Raw genomic sequence first — 20,242 nt, forward strand, 5'->3', positions numbered from 1 at the left:
GAGATTGCTGCAACACCGCACGAGGGCGAACGAGGCACGATACAAACGGGCGCGGAGTAGACAAAACTCGATTTTTCGGAGTAAAAAGCGCCAGCAGGAAGATCGAGAACGAACGTCAAGAGACGGAGCAACTGTACCGCGCTAATAAGCACTTTCGCTATGAGAAGTTAAACCGTTCACGTAAGGGGCCCTCCTTAGCCGTGCGGTAAGATGCGCGGCTACAAAGCAAGACCATGCTGAGGGTGGCTGGGTTCGATTCCCGGTGCCGGTCTAGGCAATTTTCGGATTGGAAATTGTCTCGACTTCCCCTGGGCATAAAAGTATCATCGTGCTAGCCTCATGATATACGAATGCAAAAATGGTAACCTGGCTTAGAAACCTCGCAGTTAATAACTGTGGAAGTGCTTAATGAAAACTAAGCTGCGAGGCGACTCTGTCCCAGTGTGGGGATGTAATGCCAATAAGAAAGAAAGAACGTAAGGGCCACATGCCACAGCCCGATAATGTGTAAGGACATAAACAAGAACGTTCTTACAAACGAGCATGAGGTGATCCAAAAGTGGCGGCAGCACGTGGCAGCACTACAAAGAGCACCTGAATGTCGATGTGACATACAACGGCGGTATGGTAATAAGCCTGGGAGCACGCGCGCGGGACATATGACTCCCGGCTCCGAGTCTCCAGGAAATCCGGGAGATCGGCCGGCTGAAAAACAACAAAGCCCTTGGGGTTGCCCAACTACCAGGAGAGCTATTTAAACACGGTGGTGAGGGACTGGCTAGAGCGCTGTACTGGGTGATTACCAAGGTTTGGGAGGATGAGGTTCTGCCGCAGGAGTGGATGGAAGGTGTCGTGTGTCCCATCTACAAAAAGGGCGATAAGCTGGATTGTAGCAACTTCCGCGCAATCACATTGCTGATCGCCGCGACGTGCAGCCATGGACCGAGCTGAATGGAGAAGGCATGTTATTCAATTCCGGTTTTCAACTGGATTGAGAATATTGTTATGGATGTATGTATTGTATATACCTATTGTTGAATAAAGAGAACTGCAGCTGCTGGCAAAAGTATCAGTCAGTAGCATGCCTTGGAGTGAAAGGGAAGTTTAGTATTTGTTATTATTTGTGAGGGAGTTCCTTTCTCCAGGCTACAAGTTATGGGGCCAGGAACGATTCACGTTCTCCATCTTAGTAGGATGTTATGTTATACTTGTGACATGTATATGATACCAATATCACTGTACAGCGTAAAATCATATGTCTGTCACCCAGAATCACGCTGGTATCACGATAGCACGATGATTCCCGTACCCTGCCCATCGACCGTTGTATTGTACGAAACAGAACATAGTTTGTTGTTTTGAAATGTCAAATACGCCGTTTGACATGTGAAATAAAAACAAACATTTGCAAGCTGACTGAGTAAAATTCGTTTTTCTGCAATTCCGGATGATTTTTTTCACAACATTGGCAAAATAATTATTCGTTAGCCCATTATTTGCTAAAATTACGCTATGAAGATGTCTTCCTATTGTTTTTGCCAGTTCTTATGTTGTTTCCGGGAAGATCTACCGTCACTTTGCCATGATATTCTATGGTTTGAGTTCTGTATTGTGTGGTTTCGAACATTTTGTGCAAGGATACCATGGGTTTTAATTGGAATGAGGTCTGGGGATTGCGAAGGATGCGGGATCTTTGATTTGCCATTAGTCAGCCACTACTTTTTCAGATGACCCAATTGAACGGTGCTGGCTTCCCAAGAAACAATTCAGAGCCATAAATCAACAAGCTTGTTGGACAGTTGTTGCACGGACAAACAGACGTAACACTAGAAAAAATACCATCGACCATGATTTCAACGATCAATTTGAATTTGATTGGTTGCGTGTTTCACAACTAGAGGCGCTTGTGTCGTAATCCTTCGAGTTTGACATTTCACTCCAGCGCCTTCTGGTGACAATGTCATACGAAATATTGTTTCGTGTAACATGCTCGCAAGGTGGTGGTAGAAGAGTTGGGCGATGGATTTTTCAGAAAATTGTTCAAGCTGTTACGTCTGTTTGTCTGTGGTTGTTGTATAGAAGCGATGGTAATTTAACAATAAAGCATGTTTAAAAAGTTGTTTAATAAGTGTTATACTGATTGAAATCACCGCATTAGTTCTCTGTTTTATTGTTATTTGAATAAAGCGTCGAATAAAAGTTTAACAAATGTTGCCTTAAAATTTACCTGGCAGGGTGAAGAACAGTTGTATTATTCACTGTAAATATACTTTATTCCACCAAACTAAATCCTATTTTGTGTAAGCAAGTTGATATTGAATAACATGTTTATGTGATGCTTAATAACATTTGTTAGAATTTGTTATTTAACAGCGCTGCCGAAGTTGTACAATTCAATGAAGTAATGTGTCTTATATTAGATTGAAAGCCTTTGAACCAAACATGTTGATTAATTGTGAAATAAGGGAAGATCCATAAAGTACGTCACGCAAAAATCGGCGATTTTCAACCCCCCCTCCCCCCTTCGTCACACTTTTTGTAATACACCTCTAAAATTTTTGTATAGATCGTCACGCTGCTCTGAACCCCCCCTCCCCCTTAGAGGCGTGACGTACTTTGTGGACGGCCCCTAAGTTTACTGTATGATAATTATTAATTATAGTGATGTTTTTTTTCAAATGTTATTCAACACAACATAATTGCTGTTGATTCATCATTGTTGACAAAATCAATTATGTCGTATCTGGCTGTGCGGATGTCACTGTGCGTTGATTTTTTTTGAGAAAATGGATAAATCTTTCTAAAAGTTGAAAAAGAGTGGTACAAAAGATATTTTAGTTACTAGATAAAGATTGTCGCTGTCGTCGCTGTCCGGAACATCTTTTGCTGGCGAGGATAGGGGAGCTAAATGTCAAAGAAGGAAAATCCATACGATTTGACAGGTATGTACCACACATGTTTCGGACAGCAGAACAAAGGGAACAGAAGCGATAATCTTTATCTAGTAACTAAAATATCTTTTAGTGGTACATATCATATCAGTGATTAGTGAAAAACACCGGTTGTTGTGTAGGACGCTACAAGTACAACACAAAACAGTGGAAAATGCAGCGACATTCGCAAAACTCAAAGCTGTACCAGATCCTACGAATGGTATAAAGCTTGTTTTTGCTTAATATCATAAAATTATACTAAAAAGCATAATTTCAGACCGAAACTGTTTGTTGTTGCTGTTTTCACAGTGATGGGCAACGGATGCGCGCACGGATTGACTATTGGAGGCAGATTGTTTCAGAATTCATTATTCAACGATTCTTAAACTGCAATCGAGGCAACTACATTCGATGCTCATCTGAATCTGTATAAACGTTGCTGTGCAAACGTTTTCAACAATGTTGTTGTCATATACATTCTATTTAATAAATATGTTCAAATGTTGTTTATGCAATGTTTGTGCAATAAATTGTTCAATTTGGTGGTAAATAATTTATAACTATCTACATATAACATGGTCGATTTATATGACCTTGCATGGAGCAGCGGAAGAGCAAGCGGATATGTCAATCGAAGGGTCCTGGGTTCGAGCCTCACATTGTTCGAGATTGTGATAACTGTAGTAATGACTAGTTGATGTAAAAAAAACAAGTCACTGTTCTATAAATTAAGTTGAATGATAGAATAATATCGAGATAAAAATTATCCGTAAGAATTAGTACTCTTTTAACATGTTTATAAAAAAATCATAAGGGTTGTGTACAAGACACGACCGCCCGACGTAAACTACGTAAAACAGTTTGCTGAAATGAAGAATCTAGTGCCAGTGCAAGAATACATATTTGCAGCAGCTCTCTACAATACGCGCTCGTTATTCTGCTACGAACGGCAACGTAATTCTGCTACGACGTCGTACTTTGAACAAATTCGTCTCGCCTCAATCTTCCTATGTTTAAAATGCTGTCCATGAGAAGAATCGATTAATTCCCAATCATGCATATTTCGAATCACTAACGACCACAGGACCCACGCCATAGGCTGGAATAACAAAACCAAATAAGAATCTTGAAAGAATTAAACTTGACTGCCACTGAAGCCATCCATGCGAATACATATTTGTAGCATCTCCCTCCGACGCGCGCTCGTGATTCTGCTACGGACGCCAGGCAACTTTATGGCGTCTCCAAGCGGTAAATTTGCACTTTGAAAAAGTTCGCCTCGCCTCAATCTTCCTTTGAATAGAATGGAAGCCCTGAAAAGAACCGATTTTTCCAATATCCCATATGTATCTTCTTCTTCTATATATATAAAAATCAATCTATGTATGTATGTTCGCTAACTACTTCTGAACCACTTGGCCGAATTCAACCAAATTTGGTACACACGTTCTCTATCCTCAGGGGAAGTTGACAAAGGGGTGGAGGGTCATTTAGAAAAGGGGAGGGTTTTGTTTAGAAAACGAACAATTATGTGTAACTTGCATCTCCTAGGGCCGATTTCAATCAAATTTTGTACACATATTCAATATAAGGAGACAACCATATGAGAGTGTAATCTTTGAAAGGGGGAGGGTCTGGAGGGAGGGTATGGTTCAGAAAACGGGTAATTCAGAGTAAATTCTGAACCCCTGCACCGATTTCAACCAAATTTGATACAAACATTCTCTACCCTAAACAAAAGATAACAAAGCGGGTGGGGCGGTCATTGTAAAAAAGGGAGGGTATGGGGAGGGGTTGTCTTTATAAAACGAGCAATTCAGTGTAACTCCCAACCCCAGTACCCATATCAACCAAATTTTGTACACATATTCACTAAGAGTAGTCGATCATATGGAAGTGTAATTTGGTAAAGAGGGGAGGGGGCTGGGGGGAGGGGTATTGTTCAGAAAACAAGCAATTCAGTGTATCTTTTGAACCCCTGGACCGATTTCATCCAAATTTGGTACACACATTCTCTATCCTAAGGAGAAAATAACAAAGGGTGGTATGATCATTGGGAAAAGGGATGGTAAGGGGAAGGGTTGTATTTAGAAAAAGAGCAATTCAGTGTAACACCTAACTTCCAGCACCGATTTCAACCAAAATTGGTGTACACATTTTCTATCCCAAGGAGAAGATAACAAAGGAGGTGGGAGGGTCATTGGGGAAAAAGGGAAGTTATGGGGAAGGGGTTGTCTTTAAAAAATGAGCAATTCAGTGTAACTCCCAGGATAAATTACAACCAGATTTGGTACACTTATTCTCTATTTTTGGAAGATGTTTATTGAAAAGGTAGAAGGGCCAAACAAATATATAAAAATAGATTGATACAAAGGAACAATTCTATGAGCGGTAGATCTACCTCTGTGGGTTTTGTGCTACAGCATTGGACATTTTAATTGAATAATTTACTTTTCAGTCCCTAGCAAAGCCGAATACATATAGCTATTAGCTATCTATATATCTCGGATACTTATTCAACGTATGTGACGTATGTGATTTTGTAAACAAAAATTTAAACGTTGATTTCTGCAATCTGATAGCACTCCCACGCAAACCATCGCCACATACAGGTAGGGGAGGTTTCGGCTACATGTTCGTTGTGTTGGTTTGCGTAGGAGTGCCATCATATTTGACAAATCGACGTATGCATCTTCGTTTACAAAATCACATACGTCCTTTTGAATAAGTACCCGAGAACTATGGCAGCTGTTTGTGTGTATGCTCCAGCCTAACTTCTGAACCCATTATTGTATTGTTTAGTTATCGATCAATTTAACCATTTATCGAAATTATGGTTGCCCAGTGACAAGCAATGATTAATGTGTTTCCTTCTGGATGGTGAATGTGATCCCTTCTTTAAAAATAGACGTTTGCCCGGAATAAGGCATCGGTGGATGTTTTTCCTTCTTTAGAAATAAACGTTTGCCCGGAATATGGCGATTATGGGTTTGCTCCCTTCTTCAAAACCAGTCAATGTTTTCAAATGAAATCTGCCTTCTTCTGATCAAATGATGAAGTATCGATAAGAAAACGCAATTATCCTGTTGACCAATTGGTTTATTCATTTTCCGATTGTGAAAAAAAAACTGCGAATCAAACTGGCAATTCCGAGCAAGGCCGGGTACATAAAGCTAGTTTGGAATAAAATTTGCTCAGCAACTCCGCCGATGGTTAGAGATGTCGTAAAATCTCGATTAATCGATTAGTAACTAATCGATTACTCTCGATTCTTGACGATTATTGAATCGATTCATCGTTGAGTAGTAATCGAATCAAAATTAATCGATTATCATAACGATGAATCGAGAATCGATTAATTGAAGTAATCGAAATCTAATAGTTGTCGTAAAATCCCGAATAATCGATTACTCTCGATTCTTGTCGATTATTGAATCGATTAATCGTTGGGAAGTAAGGGGACGTACACATATTACGTAAGCACTTATGGGGGGAGGGGGAGTCGGTAAATATCTTACGCTCCATATAAATAAAAAATCATTTGTATGAAAAAAATCTTACATGGGGGGAGGGGGGTCCAAAAATCTAGAAAAATTGCTTACGTAATAAGTGTACGACCCCTAATCGATTTAAAAATTAATCGATTATCACAACAAATAATCGATGTAATCGATTAATTTGCGACATCTCTACCGATGCTGGGACCGCTCTCCGCGATATTGTCGGGCCGGCACCAAACCGGACCGCGCGATTGAGCACTCGCGCTGCGACGCGAGTCGCGACAATTTGAAATATTTCATTAGTAGTGCGCATCATGCACGCATGGATGTACTATCATGCGCACTAATCAGAAATGAGTTGCGACGTCTGATAACTGCAGGTATTTCATTTTATTGAAAACAAATTTTCGATTTTCGACTATACACGGAATATTTCAAATGAAATGCCACGCGCGCGCGGGAGAGCAGTTTTCTTATAATCAATAAAGATGGCCCATTAGTCCCGCCTCTTTGTTGTCCGGTATGACTGCAAATATTGTGTACCCGTCACACACTTACTAAAGGGGCGTGACTCCAGGTTTAACTTTATTGATTACAAGAAAGCAGCTCTTCCGCGCGCGCGAGTCATTTCGTTCGAGATGTCGCGAAAAGCAGATCGTAGTCCCACCATCGGCTTCGGCGGAGCTGCTACCGGAAATTTCATTCTCATCGATGGTGTGGTTCATGCGGTCGTTCGCGCTCAGATTAAATTTTCTTGTCTGAAGTACTAATGATTGGCTACCATCAGAGAAAGTAGCTCTTAAGTCACAACTTGAGGCGAGATGAATTTTGTTCAAAGTAAAACTTAATTGCTTGGTGATGGCAGAGTGTTTTCCATCGGTAGCAGAATCACAAGCGCGCGTTATAAAAAGACGCTGCCGATAATTATTCGCGTGGATAGCAGTAACATTCAAGTGAAATTTCCCATCAAGATTATAATTCTAGTAGGTAGCCTGCTACTTGTTTAAGGTTCTATTTCCATCCATGCGAATGCATATTTGCAGCTTCTCCTTCTGACGCGCGCTCGGACCGGCAGTAATGCTATGATTCCGCTACCGGGATTGAGTATTTTTGAATTTTTCACCCGGTTTGGAAAGAAATAACATTTTCAATAGTTTGCCGTTGATAATGAATAGTTTTAATACAATTAGCAAATTGATGGGAAATTTCCGAATCTATTAATAACAAAATCTCGAAAATCCGTCGAAAGATAAAGTCGCCATTACCGTTTGAAATCTTACATGATTTCGTGACGGTCCCCAATTTGGAAATTTTCATTTTGCACCCTGTATCCGAGGCTTCCCCTTAGACGTAGTTAACGTCAAACGTTGCTGATATGCAAAGAATGTTTAGGCCAAATTTGTGCATAATTAGTTACAGAAAACCCTGACAATAATAGAACAAAATCTGCCAAAGCCGTCATTTCCCTTACTAACGATTGGCTACCATCAATGAAAGTAGCTCTTAAGTCACAACTTGAGGCGAGATGAATTTTGATCAAAATAAAACTTAATTGCTTGGTGATAGCAGATTGTTTTCCGTCGGTAGTAGAATCACGAGAGCACGGTTCAGAGAAAGATTTATAATTTTGGTAGATAGTCATCCATGCGAAAACATTTTTGCAGCTTCTCCGTTTTACGCGCGCTCATGATTCTACATACATACACATCCATGAGTTTGTAGGTGCTGAAATGCCGCGCGCGCGCGGGAGAGCAGTTTTCTTATAATCAATAAAGATGGCTCATTAGTCCCGCCTCTTTGTTCTCCGGTATGACTGCAAATATTGTGTAACCGTCACACACCCCCCAAAGGGGCGTGGCTACAGGTTCAACTTTATTGATTACAAGAAAGCAGCTCTTCCGCGCGTGCGAGCCATTTCGTTCGAGATGTCGCGGAGAGCAGACCGTGGTACAACCTTCGGCATCGGCGGAGCTCCTACCGGAAATTTTATTCCCGGCGATGGTGTGGGTCGCGCGGTCGTCGTCATTAACATTAGCAGCGCTCAGTTTAAATTTTCTTGTATGGTGTAGGAGGAATGACGGCTTTGGCAGGTTTTGTTCTATTATTGTCAGGGGGGTTTTCTTGACCAAATTTTATGAAATTTGGCCACAATATTCTTTGATATGTTATGATATGATATGATATTTGATATGAAGTACTAACGATCGGCTACCATCAATGAAAGTGGCCCTTTGGAGCGTCCATAAATTACGTAACGCTTAGAGGGGGGGGCGAAGTGTGACGACCCATGCATAATTTTTAGATGCTTCGTACAAAAAGTGTGACATAGAGGAGAGGGGGGGGGGGGTGTTTCAAATGCTCAATTTTTGCGTTACGTAATTAAAGAATCTTCCCTTAAGGTGACTCGGGGAGGCACTACACACCGTGTTATTTTTCCTATCTTCTGTCTCTTTCTAACATTGTCACCTCGTAATTTTGGAGTGGCGTATTTCGGTTTTCAGTTGTTTGATGTAACTGTAAATGTATCGTAGGAGATTGCGACTGGTAGAATGGATATTTTGACGTTGGCTTTCTCAGTCTAATTTAATTAAGACGGCTAGTTTGGCATAGCCTAGCTATGCCAAACTAGCCGTCTTAATTAAATTAGACTGAGAAAGCCAACGTCAAAATATGTAAATGTATCAGCATGTAGAATGCGAGTAAGCACGCGCCGGTGATACTTTTTCAAAATCATATTTGTGTTGGAAAAAAATGAAGCATTAATAATAATCAATAGTATCAATAGTATTGGCAAATTGCTGAAGGGTTTCCGAATCGATTGATAAGCAAATGTCGAAAATAAGATAAAGACGCATCTATCCTAATTTTTGTGACAGTCTCGAATTTGGAAATTTCCGTTTTAAACCCTGTATCTGAGTCTTCCCCTTAGACGAAGTTTACGTCAAAAAATCTGTAGCAAACATCAATACTGACGCCATACATTTTTTTTCAGTCATAATGCGAATCAATTGTTTGCATGGTCTCCTTCCAATACTTGCTTGGGATTCAACTACCGACGTTAGCGTTGCGCTTTGAATAAAGTTCATCTCGGAACCGATTTCTTTTTCAATCAACAAGAAAAATACAAAATTAGTCTCGCGGGAAAATTTCATGTTGTGCCGACAACATCCAAATCGTTGCAAACGCCACATTAGTGAATAAATTGCTGTAGCAATCTTCCGATGACAGCCTATGCTCGGACCGGCACTAATGCTATGATTCCGCTACCGATGCCAAACAATTATGCTTTGTTCTATGAAGAAAGTTCGTCTAATATCAACATTCTCAATCACTAAAATCATACAACTCCGAATTACGCTAGAAAATTTCACCGAAGAATTTTCCAGTTCCTAACGGTTGCACTTTAGGAAAATTATTTCTACTTAACCTTCCTCCCAAATATAATGATGGTCCTGAAAAGAACCGATTAATTGCCACTTATGTGCCTTATCAGCAGCCACTGGGCTGCGCGACCGCCATCGATGATTCGGCTCAACGAACGCCGTCGATTGCCGAAGATGGGACACGGATGAAAATGATGTGTTGTCACTGGGACCGCTTCTGGACGCCCTGGTCCGCTCGCCGTAACATCCAGAATGAAAATGACGCGCGCACGCGAAACACGGGGCTTTTTATACACAGGGAAAACGAAACAGTGGATCAAAAGGCCCGTACCTTACTGCAACCTGATGTCCGTGTTGGGGATTTATGAACGGAATTGAATTTTTCACCCGGTTTGGAAAGAAACAACATTTTCAATAGTTTAACGTTGATAATCAATAGTATCAATGCAATTGGCAAATTGCTGGAGAGTTTCTGAATCGATTGATAAGCAAATGTCGAAAATCCATCGAAAGATAAAGACGCTATTAGCGTTTGAAATCTATCCTAATTTCGTGACGGTCTCGAATTTGGAAATTTCGGTTTTACACCCTGTATCTGAGTCTTCCCCTTAGACGTAGTTTACGTCAAAAAGCTTGTTGAAGAAACTTGTAATAAGCTTTATTTGAGATATTCCTTACAACAATTTAGATGCCATCAAAACCAACGTTATTCAACTTGTATACAGGACTTTTTCTGATGGAGACGAGCTAGCCTCTGGCTGAAAGTCTTCCTAATAAAGACATTAAAAAAAGACTTTTTCTCAAACTAATGTTGAATAATAGTTTCCTCTAGCAACCCTATAACCAGAGACCGGCGGAGTGAAAAACTGTCGAGTTGGCAACGTATGAAAATGCATGAAATCGCGAAAATAATGCTGGCAGCACTTGAACTTTTTGCTTGCTTCTTATGGAGGCAAAAGTAAACAAGTCGAATTGGAACCGCTTTTGACGGTTCGAATGGAAACAAGATGGCGTCTTCGCCGATCTCTTATTCTAGTATTTCTAGTTTCCTCCAACCTTCTAGCACAGACAAACAGACATAACACTCGTCAAATTCTCATCGTTCACTGATTTACTGGTCAATTCAAATAATCATTAGTTGGCCAATCGATCACCCGCGGCGCGCGCATCGGATTTGCTCTAGTTTGACGTTTGCTCACTACCGCCATCTGGTTCGTGATTTGCCCAACTAACTGAAATCAACAGATGTCGTTAGTGTTTGAACGACGATGAATTTAATGAGTAAATGTTCAATGTGTTATGTCTGTTTGTCTGTGCTTCTAGGTTACACCACAGAGAACAGACATGGAGGCTCGAACAAAATTTCTTGCAAAACATGTGTAAACAAACACACCGAACCTCAACGTCATCGACGTCGACATTGCAACTCACAATCTCATTTTGACAACACGATGGCGCTGGTATGCTCTTGCATGCATAACAACACTAGCGCACAGTGGCATTTTTGGATGACGCTAGCGCTGATTATGCACGGGATAACGGCGACATTCCAAACTAATTTCAAAATGAACAGTAAAAAGTTATCACAACATGGCAAGTGGAGCTTCAACGTCTGTTCTCTGTGGTTACACAAACAACAGTATATCAAACAGCCTTAAGGTTCCCCCAAACACACGCGACGCGATAGCCGTGACGCGATTCTATCGCTTGGCGACAGCGATTCTGTCGCCGTAGGTATGTAAGCGTAAATAGGATATTGCCTGCAGCGACCCAACGATAGAATCGCGGCGACTGGTTGTCGCCGTCGCGGCGATGAAATCGCTTAGGTCTGGGGAAGCCTTTATTTGTAAAACATTGAACAAAAGCTTTCTTAGTTCGGGTAATAAGCTTTGTAGTAACAAGCGTTGAATTAATGTTGTTGTAGCTCTTTTATTGTTTTTGCAGTTGAACAATCGAGGCAAGGTGATAGCTTAAGCATTTATTTCAACATGCTTATAGAACTGCTGTTGTTGAATAGATTCTCCATTTTTGGGCGAACAAGGTTGGTATTGTAGTATCAAATGCAATAAATCAATCATAATTAAACATACAGCTGAATAGCGTTGTTATTGTACGAAAATAAACATTATGTGTTTTGTTTACTATTTGTTTTGTTTAAATCTGAAAATTGTTTTCGAAATAATTTGCAAGATTTCCATCTTTGACCATGGGAATTATGTTATTTGATGATAAAATATAATAAACTAACGAATTGGAGTGAATCGATAGGTGAAATCAAACGCTACACGAAATCATATTTCGTAACTTGTTCTCCCGCTCCGAATCAAACAAAAGATATTATTATTGTTTATACTGTGATGAGCATCACAGTTGAAATGGTCCGGGGATGCAATTCGAACAACATTCAATAGTGAAATTGAAATGAAATAAATGGTGTGCAGAAAGATGTTTTAGGATTATATTTACATGCCCATAATAGCTGGTATTATTTTTGAATAATTTGAAAATATGTAGCCAACAATAGTTTGGACACGTTTGGATAAAATGTAGTTGCTTGTAAACGCACGATTCGGGAGAAGTACTTTTCAAAATGTATGCTGGACATATTTATGAAGATGTTCGCTACGCTGAAAAGCATGTCTTGCCACGGGGTTGATTCGGGATGTGAATGACATTCGTTAAACGGCGGGAGCAACATACTTTTGTGAGGAAGCTTTCGTTCAGTGCAGGTGATCTCAGCTTGCATGGCAAGTTGCATGAAACATGGCATAGTTCGTCTTGTCACATATAGAGGGCTTAGGAAAATTCTGTAAGCTATCGACACACCCCTCGTCTGTCAAAACACCGGCGTGCGGCTGGACGGCAATCACAAACAAAAACATCTTGTTTCTCAACTTTTTGAAAAGAAATCGATTTGTAATAATTTCACATTTTAGATAAAGAAATAAGTGCCATTGTTACTAGAATTAAAAGAAGTTCCACAATGACCGTCGGCAAATCGGAGAACTCGCTGCGGCCGATGCACTGTGAGCTGAATCTTCTGACCAGATCTGATGGATCAGCAATGCTCACTCAAGGTAAGTCAATCATTACGAGTAGCTATGCTGCCTTGCTTATCAATGTTACGTTTCACTAGGTGCCACGGCCGTTGTAGCGTCGGTGAACGGTCCCATCGAGGTGAAGCTGCAGCACATGGATGTGGAGAAATCCTACATCGATATCTGCTTCAAACCCCGCACCGGACTGGGCAGCGTGAACGACCGGCTGCTGGAAAGTCTAATCAAGAGCACATACGATTCGGCAATCCTGACCGGTCTCCATCCGCGGACAGCCATTTCGATCCAGATCCAGGAGATGCAGGACCAGGGCGGTCTGGTGGCGTGTGCCATCAATGCGGTTTGTTTGGCGCTGATGAACAGTGGAATCGAAATGAAGTATCTGGTGGCGGCGGTGCACAGCGTTTTGCGCCAGGATGGAACGCTGGCTCTGGATCCGGACGAGCTGCAGTCGAAGGACTCGCTGGCAAAGTTCACCTTCGTGTTTGAGAACTGTACGAGAAACACGGTTTCGATTTACACACACGGGAAGTTTACGACGGAGCAGTACCACCGGGCGCTGAAGATGGCCGAGCAAGCGGTGGGGAAAGTTTTTGAATTCTACGGGAACATAGTGGCGAAGCAGCGGGAGGTATTGTGAGCAGGGGGCAGGAAGAAATTGTTATTTAAAATATTCGGTAAGGTGTCCTCTCTTTGGTTTGTGGTAAATCACGGCACATGGCTGTTTCTGAACTTTATTTTTGTAATATTTGACTTTTGCAAAATGAATTTATGCACATTTAGTTTTAAGCATATAAAGCGAAACCTATCTTTGTTTTGTTATGGAAAAGAAGAACATTAGCATCGGATATCATAGAATAGGCCTGGCAGTTCTAGAAGCGGCTTTCGAAGGGTTCTCAAGGCAATGATGCACACAAGTCAACCGTGAAATTCAATCAATTTTTATTAAAATCATCTCCTTACAGCAGTAAATGCCTTACCAGCTAACCACGTTAAGTTTTATGAGAGTTTTGCATGTGCGGAAAGATTGTGTGTGTGTGTAATTACTTCTAGTGTTCTTCATGTTATTTTTTTCTGTCCGTTCACTGCTGTTCCACCGTCGTGTGCTTCGATTTTAACATTTGACTTGCTATCGCAAATCTTCAGCACATGATTTCAGTCGAATTCAACTTAATGGCTGAATAGTGTTTTTGTGTTGTTCTGTGTGTACGTTTGACTACACTGCTAAGGATGAGTAAATCGAAGGTCTGTTCCAATTGACGAAACTCTTTGGAATGTCCACCAAATGAATGTTTGATTGTATTGATGCGTCTGTCTCTGTATGCGAAAAAAGTAAAAATCATGTAGCAAATTTGCACTGATTCAAGTAAAATAAACTTTATTGAAGAGTAGCTTTCATTGATTGATGAATAAATTCTGAATTAAATTCAAATTTTGTTTCTAGTCTGTTGCTGCATCCAATAGATATGTCGATAACAGTTGACAAAATAGCTTTGCTAACTAGATGAAATTTTGCGTCGCCACGTGTTTAACAATTCTCAAATTGGAACAGATCCTGAATTAGAGTTTGTCAATCATACAACTTGTCTAATTGCTTTTCTATATGTCTATACTTTATTTCGTTTAATTTTAATTTCTCAAATGATTGGCAACGTGTTTCTTTTTGTTTTGTTACTTCTTTAAAAGTTTAACTCTAACTGTATTTAATCTGTTTGTGAAAGATTGATTCATCAAGTTTTGTTAAGAACCTAAAATAGGAGATCTACTCTACGTAGCATTTGCTTTCTAATATTATTTAAAGGTTTAGAATAAAAATAATTTTATATACTATGAATTGTCATCAAAAGTTCAAACGGATGCCTACCGCAGGCGTCGGATGCTACCAATTTTTTTTTCTTGTTGAGGAAATTGAAGACTCGTTTTGGAAATGGGAAGAGAATTTTCAGTTTTCTGCCGACTCGCCCCTCTATTTTCATGACCTACTACTTTCCTATTGTTTAATGTTGAACATTTTCCAAAATAAAAATAACCGCCTGCTAGGTGCGTGGGGTGCGCATGACGGCACCCGCCGGGAAGCAACCGAAAACCGTAGTCAGTGGCAATCGCCGCATCAGGGCCTCCTACCGACTTCAACCGAGAATCTTCTTGATGTAGTTGCCGCGGCTGTTGTGCACTTCCGGCTTGGATAGGCTGCGGTGCCGGTTCGGTTTGTACGGTTGATAGTTTTCAACGTTGGAGAAGCTGTTGTGCAGCTTATTTTGCTGATTGATGGTTTCGTCTTCGTGTTCATCGGTCGCGGAGGTGTCAGCGGACTCCGTATCGAGATCCTGGTGCAGCTCATGCTCGGTTACGTGAACGGTGGTGGGTTTCAGCGTCGTGATGGGAAGGCTCGTGGTTGAGCTTTCAGGAGGAGTTGTCGTTGTTGAAGGAGCAACTGTTGAAGTTGTTGTAGGAGTGGTGGCAGTCGACAAGGCTGCGGCGGATGGTGTCGTTTGTGGAGCACCGGTTGTGTTCTCTGCAGTGGACGATGATTGTAACTCATCGACTGTAAACGGGCGCGTAGTAACACTAATGCTTCCAAGCTTAGAACTAACGTTATCCTCGAACGTTATATCAACAACGTGGTGAGCAGTTGTAAGGTCCGCTTCCGTAGAAGTAGAAGTTTCCAGGGAAGACGCTTTGACATCGAGTTCTACAATCTGGATTTCGCTCACATTATCGGACACCGCAAAAGTTTCTTCTGTTAGAATAGCGGTACTTATCTCATCAGTAGTCGAAGGCGGAGCAACCGTACTCGGCGACGATGGCTCTGATGTTTCCGTTACAATTTCCGTAGTGCTTGAAGTCTCAACATGGGCTCTCGTGGAAGTAAATCTTGCCTTCACCATCAGCATCGGTGGTATGAAGTGGTCTCCAATGCCGGAGATTTCCTTCTTGGGCGTTGTCGGAAGAATATGACTACCGGTGCTGCTCGTCGTAGGTTCCATAGTAGTAGTCGTCACAGGCGTTGTGGAAGCTTCCATCGTGGTGGCCGCTTCGGTTGTTTCTGTGGCTTCTCCATCGGTAGCTCGACGCAACCTCGAATCAACCGTGGTGCTCTCAACCACTACGGTTTCACTGGACACCGCCACGTCAACCGACGATCGTCCAACATCTCCATAGGTTGAGCTCTCGTCAGAATCTCCCTCCGTTGGCTTAACCGCCTGTTGAACTATATCGATCGGCTGTGCCTCCGTTTCATCCGGCTGATCACCCATCATCAACTCTTCTTCTTCATCTACCTTTCGATCTCCTTTCTTCTCAAATTTATCCTTCTTGTCGAACATCAGCTTATACTTCAAAGAACCCAACTTCATCGCTTCACTAACTTGCCCCCCGTCCATTTCGTCATCATACATCGATTTGTAATTCTGCTGGCTGATAACGTTCTTCACCGTATCCTCAATTTGGTGCGGACTGACGTTGATGTTGTTATCCTCGTCATTATTGGAAACCACCGTCAGTATGTCTTGTTCCAAAATTTGCGGCGATGGAGTCCGCGCTGCTGACTGTTTCGGAGTCGCCACTACTTCCTCCGGTAGCTTGTTGTTCTCGGTGGCCTGAGCTGGATCCTTTTCCTGGTCGCTGCACTGCAACTGCTGCAGGATCGTGTCCCGATCCAGCTTACTCTGACACGACATATGGCGGGTGCCCTGTTCGCCGCAATCGCGAGCCAACTGGACCGCGCCACTGTCCGACATGTACTGCACGGTTAGCGAAGGCATCGACGTTACGGTGCAGTCCGTTGCCCATGCTGGAACTGGAATTGGAAAGTCAATCGATAATAAGAAACTATTTGAAAGGAGAAAGTTTATAGAACCAACCTGGCAATTCACACAGGAAGGCCGCTGTTTCTGGACCGCCACAGCGGAGTGCATGCCAACGGAAGTCTCGAACTGGGTCGACTACGGCGCAAAGTGGGGTATCCATGGCTGGCAGCGATTCAGCCCAATATCCGCTGGAAGAGTCTAGTGTTTTGGCGTTTCTGCAATGAGATAAAGGAGGTTGATAAGTAAATGATGAGAGATAATTTTTATATTCAATATATGAGGACCAGTCCGCAAAACTAACATCATGTGTGACAAAACGTTGTAATACTGTCTGTTAAATCAATTTATCAATTCATGTGAATCCGCAAAAATGGTTAGTTTTGTATGACTTTACAAATCTAACACATTGTCTAGAAGCATCGCAGAATTTTTCCTGACGCATGTCAAAACATCTCCAGAAGAACTTCAAATGCATTTCTCCATCTGTCGCTGCCACCAGCGACGAATCTTCCACTGTCTTCCCCGCTACCCAGATCTCGCAAAATGCAAACGCCAACACAAGATATCACCAGGTAAGACTGTTTCCTATTCCCTGAAATCAAAGACATCTAACAGATATCTAGCCGCAAGCATGTTATCGATCATTTAGTAATCTGCGTTCGATCATTTAGTAGTTTGTCAATAACTCATTCCAGAGGCTGAATTTCAAAATGTGTTGTATGGTCAACTTTTAGAGCGAAGGTTTTACTACAACTCTCCTTAACAGGTCGATGTTCGAATTCCACTGCTAAAGGAGTTACGGTGCTAGTTGCTATACTTATACTAAATGATAACCAAACATGCAATCATTTAGTCTAAGTTACTGCTACTAGCGCTATAGCTCCGTTATTAGTGAAATTCAAACAACGAACTGTTAGGCAAAGTTGTAAATAAATCTTTGCACTAGAAGTCCACCATACAACACATTTTGAAATTTAGCCTCTGGAATGAGTTATTGAAAAACTACTAAATGATCGATAACATCCATGCCTAGCCGTCGCTAAAACTACCACCTCTAACGTCAGCGTTGGCTCTTGAGTTTCCAACACTCCGCAACGGAGTCTTACGAAAATTTCATCAGACACTAGAGGCCACAGAAATACTAAAAAAAAAAACAGCGGATGGCCAAAAAGAATAGTGGTGGTTTTTCCGCCAAACCTTAATCACCTCTTCAATACATACGCTACCATCCACCATACTGTTGCTTCCAACATGCCAAAAACAACACACTCTGTTACAACGCTTGAGCCGTTGCCTGTCTAGACAGAGGAGGCACCTTAGAATCGGACGTCATGACCCCACCGGAACGACCGGGTCGACCCCGGCACCCAGTGGACGAAGGCTCGCCTAGCATGAAGAACCTGTCCAGATCCCCCTATAGTCGGGGTCCCCTCAGTGCGGACATCATTCCCACACCGGAACTGAAGAACATCCTCGTCGGTGCCGGGAGATAGACGGAAGAGGGACGCTTTATCCCCCTGCAAGCCATCAAGCAAGCGCAAGGTTCAAAGACGCTGTTTCTCCGATTCCTATCAGGTTATCGGGTCGCATTGTTCTTCCCCGACGGACGACGGTGGACGTAAGCTACCGAGTAGCAGCAAGTTAAGCAGCCTAGACCATGGAGAAGTTAGCACGGATCAACAAATCCAGGTATTGTTACTTTACTTACTTAAGGATCCTGTACACCTCCGGTGGTGCAAAGGGCCGACTTGAAAGACCTCCATCCTGAGCGTTGCCCGGCTATCGCTTTAACCTGTTGCCAGGTTAGATTTCGGTCGACTTCTTTTATTTCTTTATTGAAGCTTCGCCGCCATGAGCCTCTGGGTCTGCTTCTTCGGTGATATCCCGCTGGGTTCCAGTCTAATGCTTGTTTACATATTTCGTTTCCGCCCCTACGTAGAGTGTGGCCGACCCAGCCCCACTTCCGATTCCGAATTTCTGTTGCTATCGGCCTCTGGTGACAACGACGATGGAGCTCGTTGTTTGAGATCCAGTTGTGAGGCCACCAGGCCCGAATTATATACCGCAGGCATCTGTTAATGAACACCTGCAACCGTTGAGTGTTCTCCACTGATATACACCATGTTTCGCTAGCGTGTAACAGCACAGATTTCACGTTAGAGTTGAAAATTCGTATTTTGGTGCGTTCACTTATCTGCCTGTTTTTCCAGATATTTCTTAAACTCGCAAAGGCAGCCCTTGCTTTCTTGATCCGTGCGCCTATGTCGATCTTGCCGTCTGATGCAATTTGGCTACCAAGATATTGGAAGCTTTCAACATTCTCCACTGGTTGCCCGGCTACTGTGAAACTGGAAGGAGTCACCGTGTTTACATCCAACGATTTGGTTTTGTTGACGTTGATGACTAAACCTGCCGAAGAGAAGCGCTCGGCAAGGTCGTTGAGCTTACTCTGCATATCAGAGCGCCGTTGCGCGAGGAGTGCAACGTCATCAGCCAATTCGAAGTCGTTTAGGTGCTCCATGGTTATAGGCTGCCATAACAGCCCGCGGTTTGGTTCACAGTCAATCGCATCTACCAGAATCTCGTCGATTACGATGAGGAACAGTAACGGTGATAGAATACATCCTTGCCTCACACCAGCTACGACCCGAATAGGGTCGGACAAGACCCCATTGTGCAGAATTCTACACGAGAAGGCCTCGTACTGTGCCTCGATGAGACCGACGATTTTCTCAGGAACTCCCTTGCGTCTCAGGGCGCCCCACATATTCTCGTGATTGAGACGGTCGAAAGCTTTTTCGTAGTCAATGAATACCAAGTAAAGGGACTTTTGGAATTCGTTGACCTGCTCCAGAATAATGTCAGGAGCGTGACAATATGGTCCACACAGGATCTTCCGGCACGGAATCCGGCTTGCTGCCGCCGGAGAGTCGCATCGATCTTCTCCAGAATCTGGGCTAGGATAATTTTGCACAGAACTTTTTGGGCACCTTCACTAAGATATCTTGCATCCAGTCGACCGGGAAAGTAGCGGTGTCCCAGATATTACGAAATAAACGATGCAGTAGTTGAGCGGATGTCATGGGGTCAGCTTTGAGCATCTCGGCTGATATGCGGTCGACCCCTGGGGCTTTATTCGATTTCATGCTTTGGATGGCTGTTTGAATCTCTAGCAGTGATGGAGCTTCGGTATTGACACGTGTTATACGTCGGATCCTAGGCAGATCATGCCGAGGTGGTGATGGCCTGGTTGGCACTTGAAAAAGTTGTTCGAAGTGCTCGAACCAGCGTTTCAGCTGGTCAGTTGGGTCGGTCAATAACTGATCATTCGCGTCTTTCACAGGCATCGTTGCATTCATCTTCGCCCCGCTTAAGCGTCGTGAGATATCGTAGAGGAGGCGAATGTCCCCGGTTGCGTCGGCTCTCTCTCCTTCGTCGGCCAGAGAGTCTGCCCACGCTCGCTTGTCCCGTCGACATGAGCGTTTTACTTCCTTCTCAAGAGCCGCGTATCGTTGACGGGCTAAGACTTTGGCTCCTCCCAGGTATTGTTAGGTATTGTAG

The 20,242-nt window shown here is 42.6% G+C and overlaps 2 protein-coding genes across 4 annotated transcripts in view; one reads left to right on the top strand and one right to left on the bottom strand.

Moving 5' to 3' along the window:
• The first annotated feature begins 12,660 nt into the window (after window positions 1-12,660).
• Window positions 12,661-13,545, top strand: LOC134207311 (exosome complex component RRP46). Its single transcript, XM_062683034.1, has 2 exons — window positions 12,661-12,893; window positions 12,953-13,545. The coding sequence occupies exons 1-2, from the start codon at window positions 12,800-12,802 to the stop codon at window positions 13,510-13,512; spliced, it is 654 nt and encodes a 217-aa protein (XP_062539018.1). The 5' UTR covers window positions 12,661-12,799; the 3' UTR covers window positions 13,513-13,545.
• Window positions 13,546-13,797: 252 nt separating this feature from the next.
• Window positions 13,798-20,242, bottom strand: part of LOC134207309 (mucin-2) — a 630,356-nt gene continuing 623,911 nt past the window's right edge. For all 3 annotated transcript variants that reach the window (XM_062683031.1, XM_062683032.1, XM_062683033.1), the window contains 2 exons: window positions 16,736-16,896; window positions 13,798-16,671 (listed from right to left, as the gene is read on the bottom strand). In XM_062683031.1, the coding sequence (XP_062539015.1) occupies window positions 15,002-16,671; window positions 16,736-16,896 (1,831 nt within the window). In that variant the 3' untranslated portion in view covers window positions 13,798-15,001. The remainder of the gene's footprint in view (window positions 16,672-16,735; window positions 16,897-20,242) is intronic.

The sequence above is a fragment of the Armigeres subalbatus genome, chromosome 1 (assembly GCF_024139115.2).
Source record: "Armigeres subalbatus isolate Guangzhou_Male chromosome 1, GZ_Asu_2, whole genome shotgun sequence".
Lineage (NCBI taxonomy): Eukaryota > Metazoa > Arthropoda > Insecta > Diptera > Culicidae > Armigeres > Armigeres subalbatus.

Bases quoted from the DNA above. Each gene is read 5' to 3' on its own strand.
- LOC134207311 (XM_062683034.1), top strand. From the start codon at position 12,800: ATGACCGTCGGCAAATCGGAGAACTCGCTGCGGCCGATGCACTGTGAG. The intron at 12,894-12,952 runs GTAAGTCAATCA...ACGTTTCACTAG, and splicing joins ATCAGCAATGCTCACTCAAG to GTGCCACGGCCGTTGTAGCG.